Consider the following 26,982-nt stretch of genomic DNA (forward strand, 5'->3'; position numbering starts at 1 on the left):
CACATCGCAAAAACTTTCGCACACCTGACGGGAAACTGATACAGGCTCTTCAAGAGAAAAGCACACGCCAGCCGTCTTACTGTCACGCTCCAGTTAGCTCAGTGCTAACTGAAGCAGGCGCGCAGTTGTAATTGATTCCTCAACATGAATGGGACATGGGCTGGGCTGTTGTTCTAGGTGCCCGGGGGATCGGAGTATACCACAGCTGTTCCACGGCACACGCATGGGTGGATCCCCTTGCTCTCACCTCCATCTTAAGGCACGGGAGCTCGGCGGGAGCAGCCGGCTCCGGTTACACCGCCCGCCTGGGCGGAGGTGCCGAAAACCTCTACCTGACAATGGTCTCTCACCACCACTGAGCCACGACCCTGTGACCTCAAGAGTCACTCGCACTCTTTCAACCCTATTCATCTACAACAACATACAGTGCAAATGCCTATGGTCTACACCAGCGCTACTCAACTCCACGTCCTGCGGGCATTCACTTCAACTATGCGCTACGACACCTGATTTTGCTAATTAGCTTATTACCTGAACTAAGCAGGTAAAATAATGAGCGATATCAGATGGTGTAGCGCACGGTTGGAGCAAATACCTGCAGACCCCGCGGTCCACATGGAATTGAGTAGCGCTGGTCTGTACATAATTATCTGGGTGGGTTACAATCAGAAAGCTTTAGCATGGTTCAAAATACACATCCAGATATGTTTTGTTGAGATATCACAGACAAAAAAAAAACCCATTCAGTTCTTTTTTTAGCCATAGAGAGGTTGGTGTGTAGAGCACCTGTTTTTGAGAGAGCGATTTCTACAATCTATTGTGTGACTATAAATACTGATGTGAAAGGTTCAAGGAGGCTAGCATGCTTACATCACTCTGGTGCTTTCCCACTTCTTTGGCAAACACTGTTTCAATGGTCTGGGGCATCTGGGCATACAGGCAAGTGGCAGAGTTCTTCTTGCCTTCTTCTTTGTAACTTTTCTGTGAAAAAAGACACCAGCGGTCTGTAAAAAGCTCTCCAACAGCAGTAGCAATGTTGTGTGTACACAGCTGCAAGCTACGTACAGAAGCTTTTCTTGATGTGTTGTATTAAATGGCTGTCATTGTCCATAACAGCAGTAGTAAGATTATACTCATACCTGATATGCTGCCAATTTTGGCCTGTAATTGTATTGCTACAGGCTTGAATTGCAGGTATATTTTAGGACATAAATTCCATTAATTTCACATGGTACAGGGCTTACAAATATTCCATGTACACTCAGTAAGCACTTCATTTGGTATTCATTAGACTTATTTTTTAGACTAATTAAGTCTTCTGCTGCTATAGCCTATCCACTTAGAGGTTTGATGCATTCAGAGATGCTCTTCTACATACCACTGTTGTAATGTGTGGTTATTTGCATTGCTTGTCACTTTCCTGTCAGCTTCGAGCAGTCTGGCCGTTCTCCTCTGACCTCATTAACAACGCGTTTCTGCCTGCAGAACTGCTGCTCACTGGATGTTTTTTGTTTTTCCTCACCATTCTCTACAAACTCTAGAGACTGTTATGCATGAAAGTCCCAGGAGATCAGCAGTTTCTGAATCACCCTGTCTGGCACCATAACTCATTCCACGGTAAAAGTCTCTAAGATTACCTTTCCTCCCCATTCTGACATTTGGTCAGAAAAACAGCTGAACCTCTTGAGCATGTGTGCATGCTTTTATGCATTTAGTTGCTGCCACATGATTAAATATTTGCATTAACATTTGCATTTGGTATACAGGTCTACCTAATACAGTGATCACCGAGTGTACATCTTATGATAATATATAGATTTATAATAATTGTATCATTGTACAATAATACATATATGCACTTCAGTTGATGCATTGCTGACAAAGGTAAACTTGGGTGATGGTACTCTACCTCACTGATAAGCTGAGACACCTCTTTAGCATGCTGGGTTTCACTTGTTTGTGTCATCTGGGCATACAGACAGTTGGCAAACTCCTTTTTCCCAGCTTCTTTGTACTTACTCTGGAAACAAAACAACATATTCAACCCCTTTTCAAGCACAAAAGGAATTGTCTCTGTTTCTACAACACCACAAGCCATGTATATGTGGTACCCATCAAACACCTTAATACAAAGTTTATGAATTCAGAGTTTATTGAAGTTGGTTAGTTGATTTAATGGTGATAATTTTGCAGTGAATGTTCTTTGATCTATTGAAACTACTAGACTGGCACTGTTAGCATTGACATGCAGGACCCTTTCTGGCACACACACAGCCAAGGAAAGAGAGATTAGTTTGGAGTATGTCTGCAATCTTCACAACAACCAGACAGTCACCTGGCGTGGTGTGAGTGAAGCCAGTTGTTTCCCACACAATTATTCAAACACTCTGTGACCCCACCTCACTCAGAGACTGTGACATTTCTTTAACAAACTGGGTTTCAACTGTATTGGGCATCTTTGCATACAAGCAATTTGTCAGTTCCATCCAGGTACCTCCTTTGTACTTTTGCTGTGAAGCACAAAGAATATCCTTTCTTGAACATGCACAGGTAAGCGAGAAATACATTGCTCTGAAAGTACACACACATAATGGTAAACCTTCACAGTTGGCGTCTGGTTTGTGAGGTTTCTGGAAGCAGCACACAGAAAAAGTAGCTCTGTAAACATGCATTCAGTGCCTTCATATAGAACGACAGAGAACAACTAAGGTTCATGTACCACATGCAGAATACTGTTCAGGGTAAAACTTGAAACACTGAACTGCATTTGTACACAGCTATGGTGGGATAGTTGTGTACCTGCTTCCTGTGTTTATTTTGGTTTAGGTCCTTGAAATCATGCAAATAAAAATTCTGAAAAAAAAAGAAACCTACAGCAGACAAAGATGAAAGTTCAATACTTTCAACAGAAAGTACCCCTACATATCTTAATATGTGAGGGGGGAAAAAGAGGAGTCTATTATTTGGTTTATTTAGAATATAAAACCTGGGCCCCACCTAAATCTGGATCATGGAAGTAAAAATAGCTGTTCTGGGTTCAACTTTGTGCAGTTATCTAGCTAATTTAGTTCAGTTTCATAAATACAGTACAAAAATACACATACCGCACACCACACTACACCAAGTTTTACCTCACTCAGCATTTCCGACATCTGTTTAGCAAACTGGGTCTCAGTTGTCTCTGGAAGTTGGGAGAAAATGCTGTTGGAAATCTCCTCTTTACCTTTCTGCTTGTATTTATTCTGAAAGACACAAAGATGGAGGCAAGCAGTCAGACTATACCCGAGACACAATTATGGTGGTTATCTGAGTGATATGAAATGTGTAAACTCACTCACCTCACTCTGGAGTTCCGACACTGCTTTGGCAAACTGGATCTCTGCGGTCTCTGGAAGTTGAGAATATAAGCAAGCAGAAACCTCTTTTTTTCCTTCCAGTTTGTACTTGATCTGAAAACATAGAAAAGGAAGAAAAGTTATTTCAGTTGAAAATGACCTATTTACCTCAAACAACAAATTAGATACAACAAAATAAACTGGTGAAACTGATTAAATTGACTGAAATTGATTGAAATGAGACTTTGTTGTGCTGTTGAGTACCTCACTCTGTAACTGGGAGGCCTCCTTGGCGTGTAGGGTTTCCAGAGTCTCCGGTAGCTGAGAGTACAGAGAGGTGCACATCCCGTTTTTCCCTTGCTGCTTGTACTTGGTCTGAAACACAGTAGCCGACATTTTAGTAATTATCCGTTTAATTGGTACCTGGCTTCTCTGTATCCATAGACTACATTTCTCCAAAATTAAACTTTCTGTTAAAAAAAGAGTGGAGGTTGAAGTGACATGGTGGATTTGATATTCTCCTCTACAGCACAATTCAGTTTAAAAAACTTCAGAGCAGTACTTCAGTCAAACCAATACACGAAAATACGCTGTGGGGTCATAAGGAAATCATACAGTAACCAGTAATTAAAAATTAAGCTTTTACGATGCTTCTGGGATACGTATGAACAGTGTGAGCCAAGGAATATTTAATTAACAGCCATCTTTTCAAGCTTGGACACAATATACTCTCATACTGCACCATTTCTATTCCACTTACTTCACTTTGGAGTTCAGATACAGCTTTGGCAAACTGGATCTCTGTGGTCTCTGGGAGTTGAGAGTAAACACTGTTGGAAATGTCTCTCTTCCCACGTTCTTTGTACCTGTTCTAATTAAGTAGAAAAATTCAGATTTTTAGTCAAGCCAAACTGTTATCATCAATTTACATCATATATTTACATTGGGGAACAACTGGATAATATTATTGTGAATTTATAATGTATTAACTCTATAGTAAAAGCAATAAAATTACCTCGCTTTGCATTCCAGATATCTCTGTGGCAAACTGGATCTCTGTAGTCAGTGGGAGCTGGGAATAGAGGCTACTGGATAGAGTCTGTCTGCTAGACTCTTTGTATTTGTTCTGGAAACAAATTAAGAATATACCAATCTTAACACACTGGGTTGGCCCAGTATGAATCACTACTATCAAAGAGTTATGGCAGGCTCACCTCGCTCTGCAGTTGGGAGGCCTCTTTGGCGTGTTGAGTCTCCATGGTCTCTGGTAGCACAGAATACAGAGAAGTAGAGGCCTGTTTCTTCCCATCTTCTTTGTACTTAGTCTGCAGCAAAATATTTACAACAAAAAATGTCTTTATTTTACACTGAAACACATGTGTATGTGTGTGTTTAGAATTCGTATTATACAATAGGTTATAGGTTACTTGAATAACACCGGTATAAACAGTCACACGTGTTAATAAGGATCCAGTATCATTGCAAATGGCATGGCAGCTAGAATAATTAGCTGTTAAGAGCAGGTTTGTTAAGAGCAAAGATAAGATGAGGTTGATTTGCATGATACAGTATCTCAGCTAAATGGGATCTGGTGGAGAATGAGTGAAGCCATGCGTTTCTCACAATTCATCAAACACCCTGTGATCCCACCTCACTCAATGTCTGTGACATTTCTTTAGCAAACTGCATCTCCCTTGTATGGGGCATCTGTGCATACAAGGAATTTGACAGTTCCTTCTGGATATCTCCTTTGTACTTCAACTGGAAAATATAAAGAATATCCCCCCAAAAATGATAATATAGAAAACAAAAATGACATAAGTTCTGGTAGCAAACTGTAAGGAGACAGTCATGCAAATTTAATGACTTAGACTATGAGATATTGTACCTGACAGTGAATCTGCTCTGTACCAGCATCACTCTCCATGGAGATATTGTGACTCACAAATAAAAACAGGTGCTAGTTTTCATTTCCAAACAGACACTGTTTGGTGAGTTAATTCTGGTAACTAATCAACTTCATAAGCTGTATTACATTACATTACATTACATTACATTACATGTCATTTGGCTGATGCTTTTATCCAATCAGCTACAATGAGATGTTCCCTTTTTTCATGAATTTCACACTATATGTCCTTACTAGGAACAGGGCAGGCCAAAGCACATACAGTAGTTCAGCCCGGGAGTATGGTCAGACCCTAGTCTCTCATTTATTATTCAACAATACTTTACACGCCCACTTCAGTTCGCTATTTTCATTTGATATTCATAGCTCACTGGTTGTAGATAACAGCAATAGATTTTATCTCCCCTCCATTGCCAAAAACTAGGAAGTTGTGTTGGGCCGAGACCAGAGTGAAACACGACCAGCACTTTGCTTTTACAGTATTTGTTTGGAAAGTGGAGGAGCAAATGGGAAACGGATAGGCACTCTACTAACAAGTCTTTACAGCCTGTAGAAAACAAGTGCACACACTTGAAGCCGAAAGTTATACCTCACTCTGGATTTCCGACATCTGTTTAGCAAACTGGATCTCTGATGTCTCAGGAAGCTGAGAATAAAGACTGGTTGAAATGTCTTTCTTTCCACCCTCTTTGTATTTGACCTGGAAGTAAGAAAGTTTCCATATTTTAGAACAAGGCCATCCATCCATCCATCCATTTTCTGAACCCGCTTATCCTGAACAGGGTCGCAGGGGGGCTGGAGCCTATCCCAGCATACATTGGGCGAAAGGCAGGAATACACCCTGGACAGGTCGCCAGTCCATCGCAGGGCACACACACCATTCACTCACACACTCATACCTACGGGCAATTTAGACTCTCCAATCAGCCTAACCTGCATGTCTTTGGACTGTGGGAGGAAACCGGAGTACCCAGAGGAAACCCACGCAGACACGGGGAGAACATGCAAACTCCGCACAGAGAGGCCCCGGCCGACGAGGATTCGAACCCAGGACCTCCTTGCTGTGAGGCGGCAGTGCTACCCACTGCGCCAACAACAAGGCCAATACTGTAATTAAAAGCTGTTTGCAGTTTTACATCTTTAACACAAACCAGAAACATAAGTAATTTCTGCATCAAGGAATATAATGCCTTCATGAGTATTTACCTCACTTTGGATCTCTGAAACTTCTTTGGAAAACTGAATCTCAGCTGTCTCCTGAAGTTGAGTGTAGAGGGACCTGGAAGTATCCTTCTTCACTTTTTCCTTATATTTCACCTGGGAATGAGGACAAGACATTGCTAGTCAAAACATACCAGTTAATTCTACCAGTATTTAGGTTGTGAAATGCAGTACATGTTTAGCAAATATAGACATGCATTTTGGTTGTCAAGAACCAAATTCCTGAAACAAATTAGAGGAAGATTAGTGTTACATACATCACTCTGTAACTGGGAGGCCTCCTTGGCATGTTTGGTCTCCAGGGTTTCAGGTAGCTGAGAGTACAGAGAACTGGACACCTGCTTCTTCCCTGCCTCCTTGTATTTAGTCTGGAAAACAGTGAAAAACTCATAAGTCATTCATACAGAGGTTAGCTTTATGTACAACATAGCAGTTCTAAACCATTACCTCACTCTGGAGTTCTGACATGGCTTTCACAAACTGGGTCTCAGTGGTCTCTGGGAGTTGAGAGTAAACACTGTTGGAAATATCCCTCTTCCCACGTTCTTTGTACCTGTTCTATTAAAGTGAGAAAGCATATTTCGAGCCATTATCCAGTGACCTATTGGTGAAATTAATCGTATGCCATTTTCAACAGATGTTTCATTGTTACATGATACATAACTACAAAGATCAATAAAATACCAGTGTAATAAATCAATATTCATGCAGAAAACATTTGCCAACATTAGTTATTTTACTAACCAGATGTTTTACTTGGGAGTAATAGCCCTGGATTTCATGAAATTTAAAATCTGGCCAACTCATAAATACATTTTATTTTCTTCACTAAGATAATTACTAAGGTTACACTAAGGTGTTTATTTTGGTAATCATTGAACTCAAGCAAACTGTCAAGAGGAAAAAAGTGTTTGTGAGTTAATCCAAACTTTAATCATAGCCACACATGGTACAACTACTCATAGTAAGCATAGCTGTTGATGATATTACTATAACTGTATATATTACTGTAAACGTATAAAGTATATATGGTAAAAACTCATAGAGGTTTACCTCACTTTGAATGCCAGATATCTCTGTGGCAAACTGTATCTCTGTAGTCTTTGGGAGCTGGGAATAGAGGCTACTGGAGAGAGTCTGTCGGCTAGACTCTTTGTACTTGTTCTGAAATGAATAAAAAATGACACTGGGTCAGCCCAGATGAATAACACAGTAGCTGCGGTACCATATATTATTTATTCACATGACCACACATTTGCATTTAGCTACACACCATCCGTCTTTCAGATGAGACATTAAACCAAAGTCCTGACTCAATGTGGCCTTAAAGACCCCAGGACACTCTTTGCAAAGAGTAGGGGGTTCCCCAGTGTCCTGGCTAAATTCCCAACCTGGCTCTTTCAACCCGCTACCTAATCATCCCTTCATTTCATTGGCAAAAACATTATTCTCTCCTATCTGCTATCGATGAGTGTATGAGTTATAATTGGGCACAGGCTCACCTCGCTCTGCAGTTGGGAGGCCTCTTTGGCGTGTTGAGTCTCCATGGTCTCTGGTAGCACAGAATACAGAGAAGTAGAGGCCTGTTTCTTCCCATCTTCTTTGTACCTAGTCTGAAATAAAACATTTAAAACAAACAAAATAAGATTTCACCTCATATGCACAAATTTACATTTCAACAGAAGTCTACAGTATCTGTTTGTTTTACATTTTCATCATATTGTTATAGATTACTTGAATACTACCAATATAAAGAGGCTATGGAGACACACATGGATGCACGCATGTTAATAAGGATCCAGTATAATTCCCAATGGCATGATAGCCAGAATGATTAGCTGTTAAGAGCAGGTTTGTTAAAGGCAAAAATAACATGAGGTTGCTATCCGCAATATTTCTGTTAAATGGTGGAGAGTGAGTGAAGCCAGTTCTTTCTCACAATTAATCAAACACACTGTGACCCCACCTCACTCAATGTCTGTGACATTTCTTTAGCAAACTGCATCTCCCTTGTATGAGGCATCTGTGCATACAAGGAATTTGACAGTTCCTTCTGGATATCTCCTTTGTACTTCAACTGGAAAGTATAAAGAATATCCCCGCAAAAAAGGTGAAATAGAAAGCCATTTTTTGGCACTGAAACAAAAAACACATGAGTTCTGGTAGCACACTGTGAAGAGAGATATGCACACTTAATGGCTTAGGCTATGAGGTTCTTTCAGACAATATATACACAGAACCTACAGCGCATTTCACTAGAACCAGTCTCCATGGAGATGCTGTGACCCACAAATAAAAACAGGTGCTTGTTTTTATTTCTTCACAGACACTCTTTGGTGAGTTCATTCCGGTGATTGCTGAACTTACCACCCTGTGTCTGCCAGTGGAAAACAGCACTAGTTTTTATTTTGACAAATGTTTACTGAATCCCAGCTATTTACTTTATTTGTAAGTCAAAGTTAGGAATCAATTTTGACTGAACCCAGGCTAATGTGTGACACTAAAAACACAATAACATAGCATACTTCTTCAGCACTTTTATATTATTTAGTTAAATATGCATGACAATATATAATTTTATGGTTCCCAATGATCAGCTACAATGAGATGTACACTCAGTGAGCACTTCATTAGGTATTTATTAGACTTATTGGGCTTCTGTTGCTGTAGCCTATCCACTGCAGGCAAAAACGCATTGTTAATGAGAGAGGTCAGAGGAGAAGGGCCAGACTGGTCAAAGCTGACAGGAAGGTGACAGTAACGCAAATAACCACACATTACAACAGTGGTATGCAGAAGAGCATCTCTGAACACACAACGACTCTAAGTGGATAGGCTACAACAGCAGAAGACCAATGAATCTAAAAAATAAGTCAAATGAATACCTAATAAAATGCTCACTGAGTGTATATTTAGTGACATACAGACAACATATTTACGTATTAACTTATTTTTGTCAAAAATGTCAGTTAGAACCATCTAATTCTCAGCTCCTAATTTTCTATTTGAAAGAGTAATTTGTACATTAATAACATTAATTTGATTCATAGCTCATTGGCTGATAATAACAGCAATGAGTGCACACACTTGAAGCTGAAAAGTTATACCTCACTCTGGATTTCCGACATCTTTTTAGCAAACTGGACCTCTGATGTCTCAGGAAGCTGAGAATAAAGACTGGTTGAAATGTCTTTCTTTCCACCCTCTTTGTATTTGACCTGAAAGTAAGAAAGTTTCCATATTTTACAACAAGACTTAATACCGTAATTACCACAAGCTGTTTGCAGTTTGTTTGCAGTGGATTCAAAGGAATCGCAGCAGTATCCTTTTGGCTCTTCATAAACATACGTCTGTACATCTTCAACACAAGCGCATACACAAAAGACAAGCTGTTTCTTCTTCCGGGACTTCATGAACCTTTACCTCACTTTGGATCTCTGAAATCTCTTTGGAAAACTGAATCTCAGCTGTTTCCTGAAGTTGAGAGTAGAGGGACCTGGTATTATCCGTCTTCACCTTTTCCTTATATTTCACCTGGGAATGAGAAAAGGACATTACTGGCTTTATTGATTCACTCAGACAATTTCATCTTGATAGTGTTTAGTTTTTTAATAAGGCATTTTTGCACTCAGAACTGCCACTCATTTGATTTTTTTTGTTTGTCGCAACATTCTCTGTAATCTCAAGATATTGTTGTGTGTGAAAATCCCAGGTGCTCAGGAGTTTCTGATATACTCAAACCACACTGCCTGGCACCAACAATTATTCCATGGTCAAAATCACTTTCTGATGATCATATTTCTTCCCCAATCTGATGTGTGATCTGAACAATTGAACCTCTTGACCACGTCTGCATGTTTTTATGCATTTAGTTGCTGCCACATGATTGGCCGATTAGATATCTGCATTAACGAGCTGGTAAACAGGTCTACCTAATAAAGTGCTCACTGAGTGTATATTGCAGTAAGATTAGAGTTACATACATCACTCTGTAACTGGGAGGCCTCCTTAGCATGTTCGGTCTCCAGGGTTTCAGGTAGCTGGGAGTACAAAGAACTGGACACCTGCTTCTTCCCTGCCTCCTTGTATTTAGTCTGGAAAACATTGGAAAGAAACTCCCCAGTTGTTCACACAGAGATGCAGTTTCTGTACAACATAGTCATTCTAAACCATTACCTCACTCTGGAGTTCTGACATGGCTTTCACAAACTGGGTCTCTGTGGTCTCTGGGAGTTGAGCATAAATACTCGAGGCAATATTTTGTTTACCACGTTCTTTGTACTTGTTCTGAAAAGAAATATGAACAGATCTCACAATGAATCACAGTGCACCGTTTCCGGAATGTATTTCACCAGTCTTTGCAATTATATCTCAGACAAAGTATGGTCCCAATATTCTACAAATTCCCCTTGACATGGTATATATTTATGACTTGGCTATAAAAACATAAGATGAATCAAATCCTGATAACAAGTACAATCCCCGGAGACCTACAGCGACAGCAATGTAATATATTGAACCAATAACACAATTTCCCTTCAATTTGCTTTTGAGATAACTACCTCAAAGGCAGCTGTTATGGGGATTACATGCTTCACAGAGTTTTACCTCACTCTGGATCTCTGTCAGCTCTCTGGCAAACTGGATCTCTGTCGTTTCGGGGAGCAGGGAATAAAGAGAAGACGAGGCCTCCTTTTTCCCGTCTTCCTTATACTTTTTCTGAAATTACAGACCAAACTGTTCATTAAAATTTACTTGAGGCTGGACAACTTGAGATAAGATATTGGTTAGTGTCTTTGTTGTTTTGTAGTAGTTGTTGTTCTAACAAGTAGTACTAGTTGTATTAGCAAGAGAAAGAAGAAACAGAAGAAGAATACAACCACAATATTGCTATTACTAGTCATATAGTCATTACTAGTCATTCTAAGCATATACTAATCCAATGACTTTGTTTCATTTCATTACAGCAGGGGTACAGAACAAGCGCCAATCTGTTTCTGGATTTTTTTGTGCCAACTTCTGCTCTTAATTGTTTCATTAGCTCAATCGTATATTTGACATATCTGACATTTGCACAAGCACCAGCCACAGCCAGTATCATAAAGTTTTTACTGTGCAGGAATTAACCATCATAGTAGCTAAGAGAAGGTAATTGGTTGGAACAAAAACCAGTACGCGGACCGGCCCTCCAGGTGTGCACCCCTGCATTACAGACATACTGCATATGGGAGGCATTCAAGAATAAGATTCAAAAAACTAAAAGTACAAGCCACATGCTCACTCACCTCACTCAGTAACTGGGAGGCCTCCTTGGCGTGTTGGGTCTCCAGGGTCTCTGGCAGCTGAGAGTACAGAGAACTGGAAGCCTCCTTCTTCCCCGCCTCCTTGTATTTAGTCTAAGGAACAACACAGCTATGATATTTTTCATACTGTGAATGGATTTGGAAAGGAGAATTCATCATCTTCACAGCTCTTCTCCTGACGGATCGAAGCATACGTCACATCACGCATCTCTCATCTAGCGCTTGGGTTTTGGATTTCAGCGTGAATGGGAGCAGACCTTATTTATTATCCTCACGACTCCGCAGTTTCTCTCACAATTCTGAACCCAAAACAAAATCATTCTGTTGTTTGTTAACAAAAGATGCCTCCGTTTCCAACATTCTGACCGGCACATCTCTTTCCATATCTTTGCATGTCAGAAAAACAGATGCTTCAGTTTCATCTTGCTACTTTTTCCCCTTTCAGTCACTCCATTTATGAAGACTCCACAACTTATTTTATTCTACAATTATGTGGCAAATCACTCCTGACCCAACTTTCTCATTTTATTTTTAAACCACTGAGAAAAATCACCAGACTAACTTGTGCTGACAGTGTTTTGCCCAATTCGGGACAGGCTAGTCCTTCCGATTTCCTTGGTCTTCATGCTATAGCTATGCACCTAACTTATCAATGCAGAATCATATGTCCACCTTGTCCACCTTCCTTTGCTTTCCACACAAGACCTCCCCACAGGGCCACATAACATGCGGTACTTTTTGTTCTAACCAACATCCCTTTAAAACCGTCATGTTTTACTGCAACACCATTCCACCAATGATGGTGACCATTAGACTTCTGTGAACCTTATCTTTCCTCATTAAGCTCCTCCCCACTGATAAACTTCCTGCACACTCTGTCCAATCAGTGCTCATATCAGCATTCCTATGATAAACTGGCTATTGTAGCCAGGGCTTGCTGAAGCTCAGCAACTTAATTATGAGAATCCATACCCTGGGAAATGTATGTCTCTCCAGACTCACAGTTCTCATTCCTAAATTGTAAATCCTCCACTCATCTATCAGAGTCATAAAGCACCTGGATGTATACTGGGATTATGACACATAAATTATGACTTCCTGTGCTACATTACTTCTTGCTTTAGATATTATCATTTGCTTGTTATAAAATACTACTGCAATTAAATTTTAAAATGTGTGAAATGTTAAATCAACACACCACAAGAAAGAAAAGTTGAGGGCATCAGTAAAGTGGGGAATAATAACTGGGGCAGTTCTGTCAAAGCATTAAGTGGGCATTAAAGTGTCAAAAACCAAATATCAACAGGGTAGTTAACATGGCAAATTATAATATTTTAATTTCTTTCAAAGTGAAATCAAATAAAAAGTACTGACAAAATAAAGTTGCATATCCTCTAATAAATGTTTTACAATATCCTCATAATGCTGTGCTTTGATTGAATCACCCTCTAGGCAGCTGTCAAGCACTGAAAAGCTTGTATCACACCTAATGCGGAATGAGAGATTAGTCTGGAGTACTGTCTGCAATCACCAGGACTACCGGACAGTCATTTGGTGCATTGTGAGTGAAGCCAGCCATTAGCCGTAGTTAGTAGAACAACCTGTGACCCCACCTCACTCAAAGTCTCTGACATTTCCTTAGCAAACTGCATCTCCCTTGTATGTGGCATCAGCGCATACAAGGAATTTGCCAGTTCCTTCTGGATATCTCCTTTGTACTTCAACTAGAAAGTAAAAAGAATATCCTCAGAAAATGACAGGGAGATAAAATCTCTACAACAATGAAATTAAATAGGTTTCATTGTATGAGTGTACAATGTAATGCAAAATGTTTGTGTCTGAACATCAACACCGATGGTGAAGCTTTTGTAAACTGAACACACACAGCTTCAAAAATGGAAACATCCATCTACATAAGAAGGTTTCAAGAAGCGTGACAAAGGTACTGCAGCTGAAGTAAAGTTAACAAGCTATGCCTACAGCTATGGATTTGATGTGTGTCATTCATCTGTCTTATTCAGAACATTAAATGTAGGCCGGTTCCGTTTATTGGCTACATTAATTTTATTGTTTACTGTTATACAAACTCATAAAAATCCAATTAACATCTCGTAGGGACTAAGGAGCGTGGAATGTTGAAGCTGGCCCCTCTATATAAATTTAGGCTGCAGTAGAAATGATTTTTTTTCTTGACACACAATCCAGTTTTCCTTTCTCCGATTGGAATACACTGATATGACTGCTTTAGTGGTCAATTGATTAACTACAGAACTCATTGATACCTCGCTCTGGAGTTCCGACATCTGTTTAGCAAACTGGGTTTGCATTGTCTCTGGAAGCTGGGAATAAAGACTTGTAGAAGTCTCTTTCTTTCCACCTTTATACTTGGCCTGAAATAGAAGACAGCCCAGGATGAACGTATTGAGAGCCAGATTTCTCTCTCACACTGTGAAACAATAAGGAAATGTAGCTTCTAATCAATCCAGATAACGCGTTCTGCTTTTGAGGGACCTTTTGGAGCATATGAGGTTGTGGATTATTTGACGAGAGTACTTTACCTCACTCTGCATATCTGAAAGCTCCTTGGCCAACTGAGTCGCCATTGTCTCAGGAAGCTGAGAATAAAGGGAACTGGAAGTCTCCTTTTTCCCACTTTCCTTGTATTTTATCTGGAGAGACAGAAAATAACAAATGACCATTTTGATTTTGTAGATATGTGAATAGTGTGTATTAATCTTTCAATTTAAACATTTAAAAAAATTGTATTCAAATTATGAATAAATATTTGCTTGCTTTTCATGTCAAAAGTCTTGGATTAGCAGAGCTCTTTCATATTCCAAACACTGTGTTGGATATGTGCACTGTGTGTACCTCACTCTGTAACTGGGAGGCCTCTTTGGCATGCTGGGTCTCCAGAGTTTCTGGTAGTTGGGAGTACAAAGTGTTGGACACTTGCTTCTTCCCGGCCTCCTTGTACTTAGTCTGAAACACAGCCAAGAGAAGTCAGTTCAGAGACTTGCACGAACAAGCAACCAAGAGATTCTGTCTCAGTCTGTTCACTGTATGAGTTTGTGAATGAACCACCATGACGGCTCAAGACAAAACACTGCAGGCTACAGTGTATGTGGTCCCGAAGCAGAACTATGGAGCGGTATCTGTAACAAGCTGTCGAGTCACATGAGTTCTGACTTGTGCTGAAGAAAGGCACAATCACTGCTATGCCACACAAAACCAACAGTTCTGGTGTAAGTGCATCTTGAGGAGTGCCAACTCATGGTTCAGCTAGTCCTCACCATGAAACAAGCAGGGACATGGGGTCAAGGACAGACTTCTCATTGTCTGGCAACAGTACAGTCATCATTCCCAGAGGTTGGGCTGGGTTCAACCAGGGGAAGCAAAAATTCAGATGTTTTGTAGGATGACGTTACCAAGAATAAGTGAGATATTACAGTTATGATATATCATAACATGCTCAGGGTTCAGGGCTCTTGGTTTTCACTGTTAATCAACACTGAATTGATTCATTAAAGCAGTTGATGACTCACCCCGCCTAGTTGCTAAAGTTTGAACTGGTTGGTGGTTATTGGATGAAAAACCAGCACATCTTTGAGATATTATTTGCAAAGGTGGAATTTTCTAAACCCATTTTGTTCGATAAACCCAGGAGCTCAGAACAACTCTCCTTATTTAGCAGGATATCAAAGCCACATGTGGTATACTTATCAATAGTCTTTGCAGGAAAGTAATATTAACTGGGAAGCACTGCACTAATCATCCATCTTTTCCAGAGCATTCATCCTTTGTTCTTTCCTTTCACAGAATGTTTCTGATTCTCCACAGCAGAAAAGATTATCTGCACATACACAATTCTAGTCAAGCACGGCACTGTAAGAATATTAAAGCAGGCATTTCTGCTGTAGCAATCTTTATACTGTCGGAAGGCCTGGAATAAGGATGGGAGCTGGTCTCTGCACACGGTCTTACCTCACTCTGGAGCTTGGAAACTGCTTTGACAAATTGGGTCTCTAGGGTCTCTGGGAGCTGGGAGTAAACGTTTGTGGATATATTTCTTTTCGCATTTTCTTTGTACTTGTTCTGGAGGAGAGAAAAGTTATCTACTAATTGAATGTTTAGATGTATTGTCTGCATTCTTAGTCTAGCACAATAATTTGAGTATGAAATCACTGCAGCTTCTGCTTGAGCAGAAATGACAGAAACAACATCTGAATACCTTGCTCTGCATTTCTGTAAGTTCTCTTGCAAACTGGGTCTCTGATGTCTCTGGAAGAGAAGAGTAAAGAGAACTGGACATGTCCCTTTTCCCACCTTCTTTGTATTTGATCTAGAAAAGACAAAATTGGAGAAAAAAACTGATAAGGCCTGGTAACATATTTACTTTTCATTTTCATTTAATAATTAAGCTGGATTAATGACTACATTTCATTTTTTAAATGTCAATGTCAATTAACCCTGGAGTCTAGACAGCACCTACTACAGTGCAGTCCGTAAGTATTTGGACAGTGGTACAATTGCTCTCTTCTGTTCTTTTGCTCTGTACACCTGCACAGTCTGTACTTTAACCTCATTGTTTCATTACAAATACAATGTGCTGCAGAGCAGAGGCAAAATAACAGAAATTGTACCACTGTCCAATAATTATGGACTGCACTGTATGTGAGTGTGCGTGTGTGTGTGTGTGTGTGTGTGTGTGTGTGTGTGTGTGTGTGAAAGAGAGAGAGAGAGAGAGAGAGTGAGAGTGAGAGAGAGAGAGAGAGAGAGAGAGAAATACCCCCTCACCTCACTCTGTAACTGGGAGGCCTCCTTGGCGTGTTGGGTTTCCAGAGTCTCAGGTAGTTGGGAGTACAGAGTGGTGCAAACTTCCTTCTTACCTTGCTGCTTGTACTTAGCCTAAACACATAACAATAACCAAAGTATCATAGCTCCTTTCATTACAATAATTACTAATGTTGAACCCACATTTGCTGTTTTCTTACTCCCTCTCACACTGGATATGATAAGAAACTAAGAAACATAAGATATACTAAAAAATATTAATATTCCAGCACATTTTTCAATTTATTTTACTGACCTTTCCTTTCCTAGAGCCCTTCCCCGATGAGTTGCTGAGCAATTAATATTTTTTTAAATATTTTTTCTCCCAACATTTTCAGTCAATGGGATTTACTTGATAACAAAATATTGTAAACATTGGGGTTGCAAACCACATACAGTATGTGTTAGGGGACTGGTTTATTGGCTTTTTGATAGACAGATAGATACCTCACTCTGCAGTTCTGAGAGCTGTTTAGAAAACTGAATCTCTGCCGTCTCTGGAAGCAGGGAGTACAGGCTGGTAGAAATCTCTTTCAATCCCTCTTTGTACTTGAGCTAAAAAAAGAATGGTGGATTTTTGCTATCCTTTTTGTAACACTAATCTTGAGACATCTTTCCTGGAATCTGTTTTCTACAACCATCCAAAGCATCAAACAGTGTTTCTTCCCCAAGGCTTACCTCACTCTGGATATCCGAGATCTCCTTGGCAAACTGAGTCTCTATTGTCTTGGGAAGCTGAGAATAAAGACTTGTGGAAATGTCTTTTTTTCCTCCCTCCTTGTACTTTATCTGAAAAATGAAAAAGGAACATGAATGTGATTCTTACTGCTCAAGCAGTAACAAAGAATGGCACCTCTCCAAATTATTAGGGTTCAGTTAGTAGTAGTTCTAACTCTGCACATACTGTATACAAGTAGAATTTAATACTGGTTAAAGTGCTAAATCTTTCTTTGCATCTTTGCATCTATTGGTTATTATGGTTCCTTCTATATACAACTGAAATAGACAAATACTGAGAGGAAATGGAAAATTGTGCTTTGTCATTTATATATGTATGTTGTCTTTGTGCTCTGACACTTTGAATTAGTTAAAGTTGGTCAGTTGGGAAATTTGGAAGCAATTGTGTTGACACGGGTACAACTTTTTGCTATACATTGACGACAATTGAGTTTGAGGTCAAAAGATGTACATGAGATGACAGATTCGATTTTCGATGTTGGTGTAAATACCAGGAAATGAAAGCTAAAATTCTGAACTCTTGTCTCGTGTTTATCTTTTTATCTTGACCACAGATGTATTCAGGGTATTGCCAAAACTAAGGAACTGGCCTTGCTGCTCCAATACTTTTGGAGGGAACTCTAGTTTCATACCTGGCTCTGCAATTGGGAGGCCTCCTTGGCATGTTGGGTCTCCAGGGTCTCTGGCAGCTGAGAGTATAAGGAACTGGACCCCTGCTTTTTGCCTTGCTGCTTATACTTCATCTGTAATACAGTACAACAACAAAAGCATTCACACACAGTACGGGAGACAAAGAGCAAGGGGTATATAAATGTTAAAAACAGTTGATCAAAATATCACATGATAACATTTCTCTCTGGTGGGCCTGTAGATTATTTTGTATTCGCTACATCAAAAGCCTAATGCTTGATATGCTTAATTATTGTACCTCACTCTGGAGTTCTGACACAGCTTTAACAAACTGGGTCTCAGAGGTCTCTGGGAGTTGAGAGTAAACACTTATTGAAATACTCTTTTTGCCTTCTTCTTTGTACTTATTCTGAAAAACAAATGCAGTGCAGTAATTACATTAATGAGTTGATTAATAATATACACTCAACTGTAAGTTATGAAGTGTCAGGGGTTACTTATGATAAATATGCAACCTGAAAATATGCATCCCAGAACTGTTCATTCTGTAAACTGTGGATTGACAATAACTGTTTACACTAGCATAAAGGTTAAAGTGAAAATAAAATGCCATAATACCTCACTCTGAATATCGGCAACTTCTCTTGCAAACTTCATATCTGATGTCTCTGGAAGTTGTGAATAAAGGGAACTGGAAATTATATTTTTTCCATCTTCTTTATATTTGATCTGGAAGACCAAAACAGAAGCTCAAAAAAGATAAGGTCATAAAATGACAACAGTACAAATTAAAACACCAGTTACTCCAACCATAAACATCTGACTAATGCATCTCCATTACATGTATGTCACTCACACCAATAAAAGGATAAGACTATTTTTTAAATCCTATAGCAAACATTGTAACATACTGTGTTACTTTTGTATCTTTCCACATCAAAACTTATCAAATATTTTGTGATCACCTATGCATGACAGGAAAAAAAATTTCATCACATCAATTAGCCTAACTACTGTATAGGGAGGTAAATATGAAGTTGTTGTTGCGGTCTATGATGAATTCCACTAGCATAGCGCTGATACCGGAAATGCCAATCAGCGGGACTTGTGCTTTACCTGCCTACAGTACCTGTACAGTAAAATTGCATACCTCGCTCTGTAACTGGGAGGCCTCCTTGGCATGTTTGGTCTCCAGGGTTTCAGGTAGCTGGGAGTACAGAGAATTGGACGCCTGCTTCTTCCCTGCCTCCTTGTATTTAGTCTTAAATAGAACAGAAAACACTTACACTGAAGTGCCTTTGATATTCCAATCAGAATAACAAAACGCTATTGAAGCTGGTTGTTTTCTTTTACTGGAACCAGGGTTTCTGTTAATGTAATACCTCCCACAGATTTAGGCCTTAGCTCAAATGTGTCATTTCCATTCAAGCTGCTAGGTATGTACCTGGTTACTATACATTCTCTATTTGAGCCAATTAATGCAATCTCTCAGATTATTGATTCATTTATTCAATCTCAAGCTGTGTTTCAACAAGTGGATACCTCACTCTGCATGTCTGACATCTGCTTGGCAAACTGGGTCTCGGTTGTGTCTGGAAGCAGGGAGTAAAGGCTAGTGGAAATCCTCTTTTTCCTGTCTTGTTTGTACTTGTGCTGTAGAATATAACATAAAAAATAATTTTATAACACTTAACTATCCTTAATTTCATGGCTCTCTGCTGAGGACAAAAGGTTACAGAAAGCTCTCACTCAAACAATATGACCCCATTCTGCGTTTAGCTCTGAATTGGTGTATAAGTAAACACAATAGCAATGTTTTTTTAAATCCCTATGGAAGTAGATTAGTACTGTTAGACTAGTTATTCATAAAGCCTTACCTCACTTTGGATGTCAGAGAGTTCTTTAGCGAACTCAGTCTCTGTTGTCCCCGGCAGCAGAGAATAAAGACTGGAAGAAATCTCCTTCTTTCCATCTTCTTTATACTTGATCTGTGAGATCAATAGTCCATATGAATAACTGAGGGAAGTTTCGCTACTTTCAGACTCCTCCTTTCATTAACCTATATTTTAATTATTCAGCAGAAGCTAGAGTTAAAACTTTACTGTGCTGATTTAACCACTGTTGACCTGGCACCAGGATGGCTTCTTTAGCATCTTCCAGGAAAAAATATCACCTCATGATTCTGTTCAGAGCTTATCTGAATCCAGCTCAACAGTGCAAAAGGGACACAGTACAAGGCGGTACTGCAGTCAATACAGTAAATGATAATGAAAACGGCTTCCTTGAGGCTTTCAAACACAGTCTTTCAGGGCAGAGAGGATGTATTGTTTGGGTACCTCGCTCAGGATCTGGGAGGCTTCCTTAGCATGCTGGGTTTCCAATGTCTCAGGCAGCAGTGAATAAAGACTGCTAGATACCCCTTTCTTCCCTGCCTCTTTGTACTTAGTCTGAAATACAGTAAAACAATAACTCACTCCACACCATGCCTGGATAATTACATTTTAAATTTAAGGCATATAGTAGATGTCAAATATGTAATGCTCCAGAATTATGCGATCCTTAGGTAACTTATGACCTCCCTCACCATCTTCCTCACCGTCTGTGGAGATAATATCCACTTGTATCCTCTTCCTGGCAAGTTTGCATTCCATATGTGTTATGCCTTTTTAATATTACCCTTACAGTGCTAAGAGGTATGTTTAACCGTTTATGTATTGTTTTGTACAAATTACCTGACTTGTGATGGTGAATTACCATCCGTGTCTTCTGAATTGACAGTTCTTTGGCTTTTCCTATGCTGATGGTTGACAAAGGGATCGAGTACTTTTCTTTTTTTTTTTTTACTTTTTTTTTTTTCTATTTTGAATTTTTTATACTTAAACTGCTGGATATTTACTGAATCAGCTTGGGTTAAGTGCCAGGTAATAAAGCAGTGATCAATCTGGGAATTAAACCTATGACTTTGGAGTTGCAAGGCCAAATCCACTAAGTATTACCATACACTGCTGCCAAGAAGATTCACAAGTACCACTAGAACATACTAACTGCTGTTCGGCTGGTGCTTAGGCAGAAATAAGAGATGCCTTCATTTAAATAAATAAAAAAGTGGAATTATTCTTGATCTTGTCTTACTGAGCAGCTCTTGTTTAGATGCCAAATGAGAAATTACTGGTGATGAGGCGTGTCTAATCAAACAGCATAACGTTTTTGTAAACCCGCTGTGAGGAGCAGTTTTCATTTAAAAAATTGTTGCCTATTGATTGGAGTGAATTCAGGTATCAAGCTCCATACTAATTCTTACTCAGACCGAAACTGTATTTTATCAAGGAGTTTTCAAGGATAGTGGCCTTCATTACAAAGAGATCATAATCCTTTCAGAAAGTTTAAAGATACAGTATCACCTGTTAATATGGGTTTAGGAGATAAAGGTTGTCAGGACTACTGACAATGAGCATTTTTTTAATTACTATATTTTGTACAGGAATTACAGTATTTAACTTGCCAATCAAAGATATGCTTTTGAACTGGGGAAACAATGAGACTTCACAAGCAATAACAAAAGACCACTATGGAAGGTTAATTGCATGCTTACTCTTTCTGATAAACCTTCCTGGATCTATAGATGCTATATGACCCTATGAACATTGCACATGGTCTCGCACCCAAAGCTGATTTACCTCACTCTGGAGTTCAGACATAGCTTTGGCAAACTGAATCTCTGTGGTCTCTGGAAGTTGGGAGTAAATGCAACTGGACATGTTCCTTTTCCCACTTTCTTTGTATTTGTTCTGAAGAAGAAGAGACAGAAAAATGTTATGCAATTTTTCCCTTTATGTTGTTAGTTAATATATTGCAATACACACTGAAAAGATATGCAAGGTTAAATAAAGGACAACAGAAAGGTATTAAGAGTGTTGTAAGTAATGATTGAAATAAAGATTACAATACTTACATCACTGATCATCTCTGTGAGCTCTCTAGCAAGCTGAATCTCAGATGTTTCTGGAAGCTGAGAGTAAAGAGAAGCTGGCATGCCCTTGTTCCCAGCTTTGTATTTGATCTACAGTAAAAAAAGGAGAATGAGAAGGGGATATTTATAATGCGTGCACCTGCAAAGGACATATAATTAAATAAACTTTTTACCACTGGGCCAACAGCTGTTTCTCAGAGAATTTGTTTCTTGGTAATATACAATAGTCTTTAAATAATTTCAGCTTGAATTACACTTGAATGTAAAGAAGGAGAAAATTACATTTGTGTTTCATAACTTTAAAAAATTACTAGAATAGTCATTGAATCCAAAACAATTATGTATTTGACACAGGTCTGAAAAGCACACGCTATCCTGCATTCTCTGTGCACTACCTACAGTACACTGCACTACTGTTCCTTTTCAATTGGCAATACAGTCGCTGACCTGCTGACAACCGGCAAGGCTGACAGCGCTACCCAATTGATGAGAGGAGTTGCTAGTGCGCAATGAGCCAGTGTACCTCGCTCTGTAACAGGGAGGCCTCTTTGGCATGCTGTGTCTCCAGAGTCTCTGGTAATTGGGAGTACAGAGAGCTGGACACATTCTTCTTTGCAGCCCCCTTGTATTTAGTCTGGAACACATTAACAGGCCGCTGCATTCATTCACTTTATCTAACCGGTTCAACTGAGGTCAACTGAGAACGCTCATTTGCAATGATGACCCGGACAATCAAAATGTGGGTAGAAAATGCAAGGGATTGTTAAGGCAAACCGAGGTAATGGGAGTGATCACACACACACACACACACACACACACACACAGCATGTTATTCCGTACATCTGTAAACCACTATGAGGAACAGCGGATATTCATTCTCAGTTCTCTCACCTCACTCTTGAGTTTTGACACTGCTTTGGCAAGTTCAATCTCTTTAGTCTCTGGCAGTTGAGAATATACTCCAGAAGTAGAAGCCACTTTTTTCCCTTCCTCTTCGTACTTGCTCTGGAAAAGAAGCCAAAGACTCATATGGTTCATATGTATTGATATACTGTTTCATAAGCTTTTCATATAGCAGAGGAAATTACAACATTTTCTCATGCTGAATAAAAATTTTAGAAACATTTTATAGAGCAATGCCGTTGTATATGAAGAATGCTCTCCATATGTCTATACTGATCCAATCTAGATGTACACCGATGAGCCAAAACATTATGAACACTCACAGATGAAGCAAATAATGTTGATTATCTTGTAAGAATGGTGCATGGCAAGGTCTGGGATATGTTAGATCATAAGTGATCTGTTGGTTCTCGTCAATGTGTTGGATGTGAGAGACATGGGCAGGCATAAAGACCTGAGCGTAAAGGGCCAAATCGTTATGGCCAGACGACCGGGTCGGCAGGGTGTTGGGGGCGCCCAAGGCTCATCGATGTGTGAGGGCAATGAAGGCTATCTGGGCTGGACGGATCCGACAGAAGGGCTACTGCGTCACAAGTTGCAGACAATTTGAATGATGGTTACAGTAGGAATGTGTCACAACACCAGTGCATCACACCCTGCTGCGTATGGGGCAGTGTAGCTACAGACTGGTCAGAGTGCCCATGTTGACCCCTGTATGCCATCAAAATGGGCACGAGAGCATCGGAACTGGACCTTAGAGCGAGGTCTGAAAGAGTGGCCTCTTTCAGCAGGATAATGTGCCGTGCCACACTGCACAAATTCTTTGGGAATGGTTTGAGGAACATGACGCAAAGTTTAAGGTGTTGCCCTGGCCTCCAAATCCCCAAGATCTCAATCCAATCGAGCATCTGTGGGATGAGCTGGAACAACAAGTTCAATCCACAGCAGCTCCACCTCGCAACTTACAGGACTTAAGGATCTGCTGCTAATGTCTTGGTGTCAGGTACCACAGAGCACCTTCAGAGGTCTTGTAGAGTCCATGCCCTGGTGGGTCAGAGCTGTTTTGGTGGCACGCGGAGGACCAACAGCATATTATGCATATTGGTCATAATGTTTTGGCTCATCAGTGTATTGTATCTTGTATTATAAAGATAAAACACAAACTAACAGATAGCACCCAGTAGTTAGTGCTATCTGTTAAGAATTCAAAGGTCTTGTAATACCTCACTCTGCTGGTCTGAGAGCTCCATCACAGTTTGGGTATCTGTAGTCTCTACAAGCTGAGAGTAAAGGGAACTGGAGATGTCTGATTTCAAGCTTTCCTTGTACTCAATCTTGGGGAGAAACAGCAAGATATTTGCAGTGTAAATGGGTATTGTAATTATTTCCAAACGTATTCCAAATATTAATTTAATAATATACTTCAGCAAATATGTCAAAATGTTACCAAGCATCTGCTGTGAATGATATAGTAGTGATAAACATCTATCCCATTGAGCACTAGCTCTCCTGAATGCAAGTTAGACTGAACATCAGCCCTGATGCATGGTTAGCGTCCACAAGACTTTCTTCATTGTCTTAATTTAAACATTTACCTAGGTTAGTTGTCTGAAGGTAGTATGGTAGCACGTGAGTACAGAAATGGACTATTAGTGGAGGAGGATGGAAAAGGGGAACACATTACTAATTTATATATCTATCTAGCTAGTCACAAAGGCTGTGACACCTGACAGTCACAATTTTTACCTTGCTCTGTAACTGTGAGACCACTTTGGCCTGCTGTGTATCTAGGGTTTCAGGTAGCTGGGAGGACAGAGTGATGGACACCTCCTCCTTGCTTTCCTCCTTGTACTTCATCTGAAATATGTCAGTAGTGGCAATCACTTATAGAGCAACTCCAAAAATGTACCACCCACAAGTAAATTGTATTGGAGAAGACTGAGAGAGGGATAAGGCTGATAGAGGGATTAAGCGCTGAAAAGTAGCTGAGTGCAAACTTCACACAGAAGGCCCCCTAGTCAGGATTCTAATCCTGGACATTGTTGTTGTTGTTAGGCGACGGTGTTATCCACTGCACCAAAATAGCTCATGCTACAAATAACTATAAAAAATATCTAGTATATACAAATCGCATGAAACTATGGGAGGAGATATGCAATGATTCTAAAACATGTATTGGCCATTAGGTCAGGGAATTCTTGATGGAGCCTGACCCAATAGTTCAGAGTATGGTAGTAAATTGAACTCCACCCATTCAATCCCCACATTGGAATAGAAGAACATGTTTAGACTGATATACAGTAGGTTGATATGGCAATGCATTTTATTCCAGTGTATGCTATAAACACACCATTCGATGTAGCATGCAGCCCTTCAGAGATTTGCCTTTACAGCCACTTTAAAATCTTAAGTTTGATGTTAGTGAGTGGAGGGCTGAGAGTTAAAAGTGAAGCTTATTTCACAGTGTTCTGATGGCTTGATTATCTGACACATCTCATTGCCTGTCTGATAGCTCCTTGGGGTGGTGTTTCAGTCTTTGATGGGTTTGTTTTCATATGGGCTTTGAGTGTATTTATGCACAATCAGGTGCTCTGACTCAGAGGTGTGAAGACTGATCTTTGTCTGAAGTCCGGAACCTCCTCGAATGCCTCACCTAGCTCTCACTCTATACAGTTGTATGGAAAAAAGACGTCTTGTTTCTGTGTACGGTTGCAAGGGCATACGCTTGGCTAGAGAAGGGCGGCCAGTAGCGTAGTGGGTTAAAGCACATGACTGGGACACGCAAGGTCGGTGGTTCGGTCCCCGGTGTAGCCACAATAAGATCCTCACAGCCGTTGGGCCCTTGAGCAAGGCCCTTTACCCTGCATTACTCCAGGAGAGGATTGTCTCCTGCTTAGTTTAATCAAGTGTATGTCGCTCTGAATAAGAGAGTCTGCCAAATGCCATTAATGTAATGTAATGTAGAGAACGATGTGTGTTGGACAGAGCCTTTGCTCTGCACTTGTTCTGGGTGATGACAAGGGTGGAATTCGGCCCGTCTGGGCTGCATCGGTGATGCCTGACAACGTCTGATAATGATAATGATAATGACCACAGGAGGAGCCTCCCCATTTCTCACCTCTTTTAAAACAAATACATGTTGACAGACAAGGGCCTCTGTTCATGCTGGCTAATGCTAAGAATTGTGTATCTGGAACATTGTAGTCTATTGGCAGGTGCTGATATCCTACTGGTTACGGGGGGGGGGGGGGCTGTCACTGTGGCTCACCTCGGAGATGTACTCCCCCAGGTTCTTCTCATGCTGGAACTCAATATCAGGGCCAAAGAGGCTCTGGCCTTTGGATTCATCATACTCTTCCTTGTGTTCGATCTGGAAGGCAAGAGGTGGCGAACAGCAGCTAGCCCTGGACCATCTCTACATTTTATTCACCAGATCCAGATCTAGCAGGGAAAGGGTTAACCCCAGGAGGTAATAAAGAGGAAATATGACCCTGATCTGAGTCCTGGGTCTTTGGATGCTATAAAAGAGCCATGTAATTGAGTTACCCTTCAGCACACAGTTATCAAACGCAAAGGCTTCAAATAAGCACCTCCGTACCTTCAGCAGACTACCTCTAATATATCATCTTAATGACTCATCACGCCCGTTATAAATTGACTGTCCTGAAAACCGCAGGAATGCTTTTCACAACACAGATTTCACAGTGGATGAAATTTAGTTGCAGTGCATTTTAGGCTTTCAGTGGTACAACAGATTTAAAAGGTGCTTAGGAAAATAATCAACAGATTACCTTACAATTAGCATTTAGCGTGTATTTCTCACTCAAGCTTGAAATGAAGATTTCCGGAAAAAAAGTCAATAACCTCCTTTATGTGTTGGACTGGATGAGCCAAGTCCACATCAAATTAATGGCTCTAACGTAGCAATAAACACCTACAATGCCCAACCAATTACTTTTCCATGGAAGTGCTATCTAATGAAACCACCTTACGTGCCTTGTGAGGGCATTGTCATGTCGTTACTTTCACAACATTTCCGAAGGAAATCGCCTTTGGAAGCAAAGAGAAAGGGAAAACCACAGAGAGGTCATGCCAAACAGTTAAATGGGAGGACTGCATATATCCAGGCTGAGATTATTT

The 26,982-nt window shown here is 40.1% G+C and overlaps 2 protein-coding genes across 6 annotated transcripts in view; both read right to left on the reverse strand.

The window, feature by feature from the left end:
- The window catches only part of LOC133125915 (nebulette-like), a 35,085-nt gene extending 21,632 nt beyond the window's left edge, over nucleotides 1-13,453 (reverse strand). For 4 of the 5 annotated variants that reach the window (XR_009708486.1, XR_009708487.1, XM_061237659.1 and 1 more), the window contains exons 1-22: nucleotides 13,382-13,453; nucleotides 11,751-11,861; nucleotides 11,074-11,184; nucleotides 10,642-10,752; nucleotides 10,449-10,559; nucleotides 9,889-9,999; nucleotides 9,573-9,683; nucleotides 7,968-8,078; nucleotides 7,519-7,629; nucleotides 6,913-7,023; nucleotides 6,723-6,833; nucleotides 6,451-6,561; nucleotides 5,834-5,944; nucleotides 4,986-5,096; nucleotides 4,550-4,660; nucleotides 4,351-4,461; nucleotides 4,096-4,206; nucleotides 3,600-3,710; nucleotides 3,339-3,449; nucleotides 3,132-3,242; nucleotides 1,910-2,020; nucleotides 871-981 (exon numbers count right to left, since the gene is read on the reverse strand). Coding sequence is in view for 3 of the 5 variants with exons in the window: in XM_061237659.1 (XP_061093643.1) it covers nucleotides 871-981; nucleotides 1,910-2,020; nucleotides 3,132-3,242; nucleotides 3,339-3,449; nucleotides 3,600-3,710; nucleotides 4,096-4,206; nucleotides 4,351-4,461; nucleotides 4,550-4,660; nucleotides 4,986-5,096; nucleotides 5,834-5,944; nucleotides 6,451-6,561; nucleotides 6,723-6,833; nucleotides 6,913-7,023; nucleotides 7,519-7,629; nucleotides 7,968-8,078; nucleotides 9,573-9,683; nucleotides 9,889-9,999; nucleotides 10,449-10,559; nucleotides 10,642-10,752; nucleotides 11,074-11,184; nucleotides 11,751-11,861; nucleotides 13,382-13,438 (2,388 nt within the window). In the remaining 2 variants the exon portion in view is untranslated. The remainder of the gene's footprint in view (nucleotides 1-870; nucleotides 982-1,909; nucleotides 2,021-3,131; nucleotides 3,243-3,338; nucleotides 3,450-3,599; nucleotides 3,711-4,095; nucleotides 4,207-4,350; nucleotides 4,462-4,549; nucleotides 4,661-4,985; nucleotides 5,097-5,833; nucleotides 5,945-6,450; nucleotides 6,562-6,722; nucleotides 6,834-6,912; nucleotides 7,024-7,518; nucleotides 7,630-7,967; nucleotides 8,079-9,572; nucleotides 9,684-9,888; nucleotides 10,000-10,448; nucleotides 10,560-10,641; nucleotides 10,753-11,073; nucleotides 11,185-11,750; nucleotides 11,862-13,381) is intronic. The other variant, XM_061237660.1, reaches the window with a different exon arrangement.
- Nucleotides 13,454-14,597: 1,144 nt separating this feature from the next.
- LOC133126645 (nebulette-like) lies at nucleotides 14,598-21,725 on the reverse strand. The gene is made up of 11 exons (XM_061238986.1): nucleotides 21,647-21,725; nucleotides 20,306-20,416; nucleotides 19,847-19,957; nucleotides 19,512-19,622; nucleotides 19,120-19,230; nucleotides 18,588-18,698; nucleotides 18,268-18,378; nucleotides 17,972-18,082; nucleotides 17,280-17,390; nucleotides 16,566-16,676; nucleotides 14,598-14,750 (listed from the first exon to the last, which is right to left on the reverse strand). The coding sequence occupies exons 1-11, from the start codon at nucleotides 21,665-21,667 to the stop codon at nucleotides 14,598-14,600; spliced, it is 1,173 nt and encodes a 390-aa protein (XP_061094970.1). The 5' UTR covers nucleotides 21,668-21,725.
- Nucleotides 21,726-26,982: the final 5,257 nt, after the last annotated feature.

Source organism: Conger conger, chromosome 4, assembly GCF_963514075.1.
Source record: "Conger conger chromosome 4, fConCon1.1, whole genome shotgun sequence".
In the NCBI taxonomy this organism is placed as follows: Eukaryota; Metazoa; Chordata; class Actinopteri; order Anguilliformes; family Congridae; genus Conger; species Conger conger.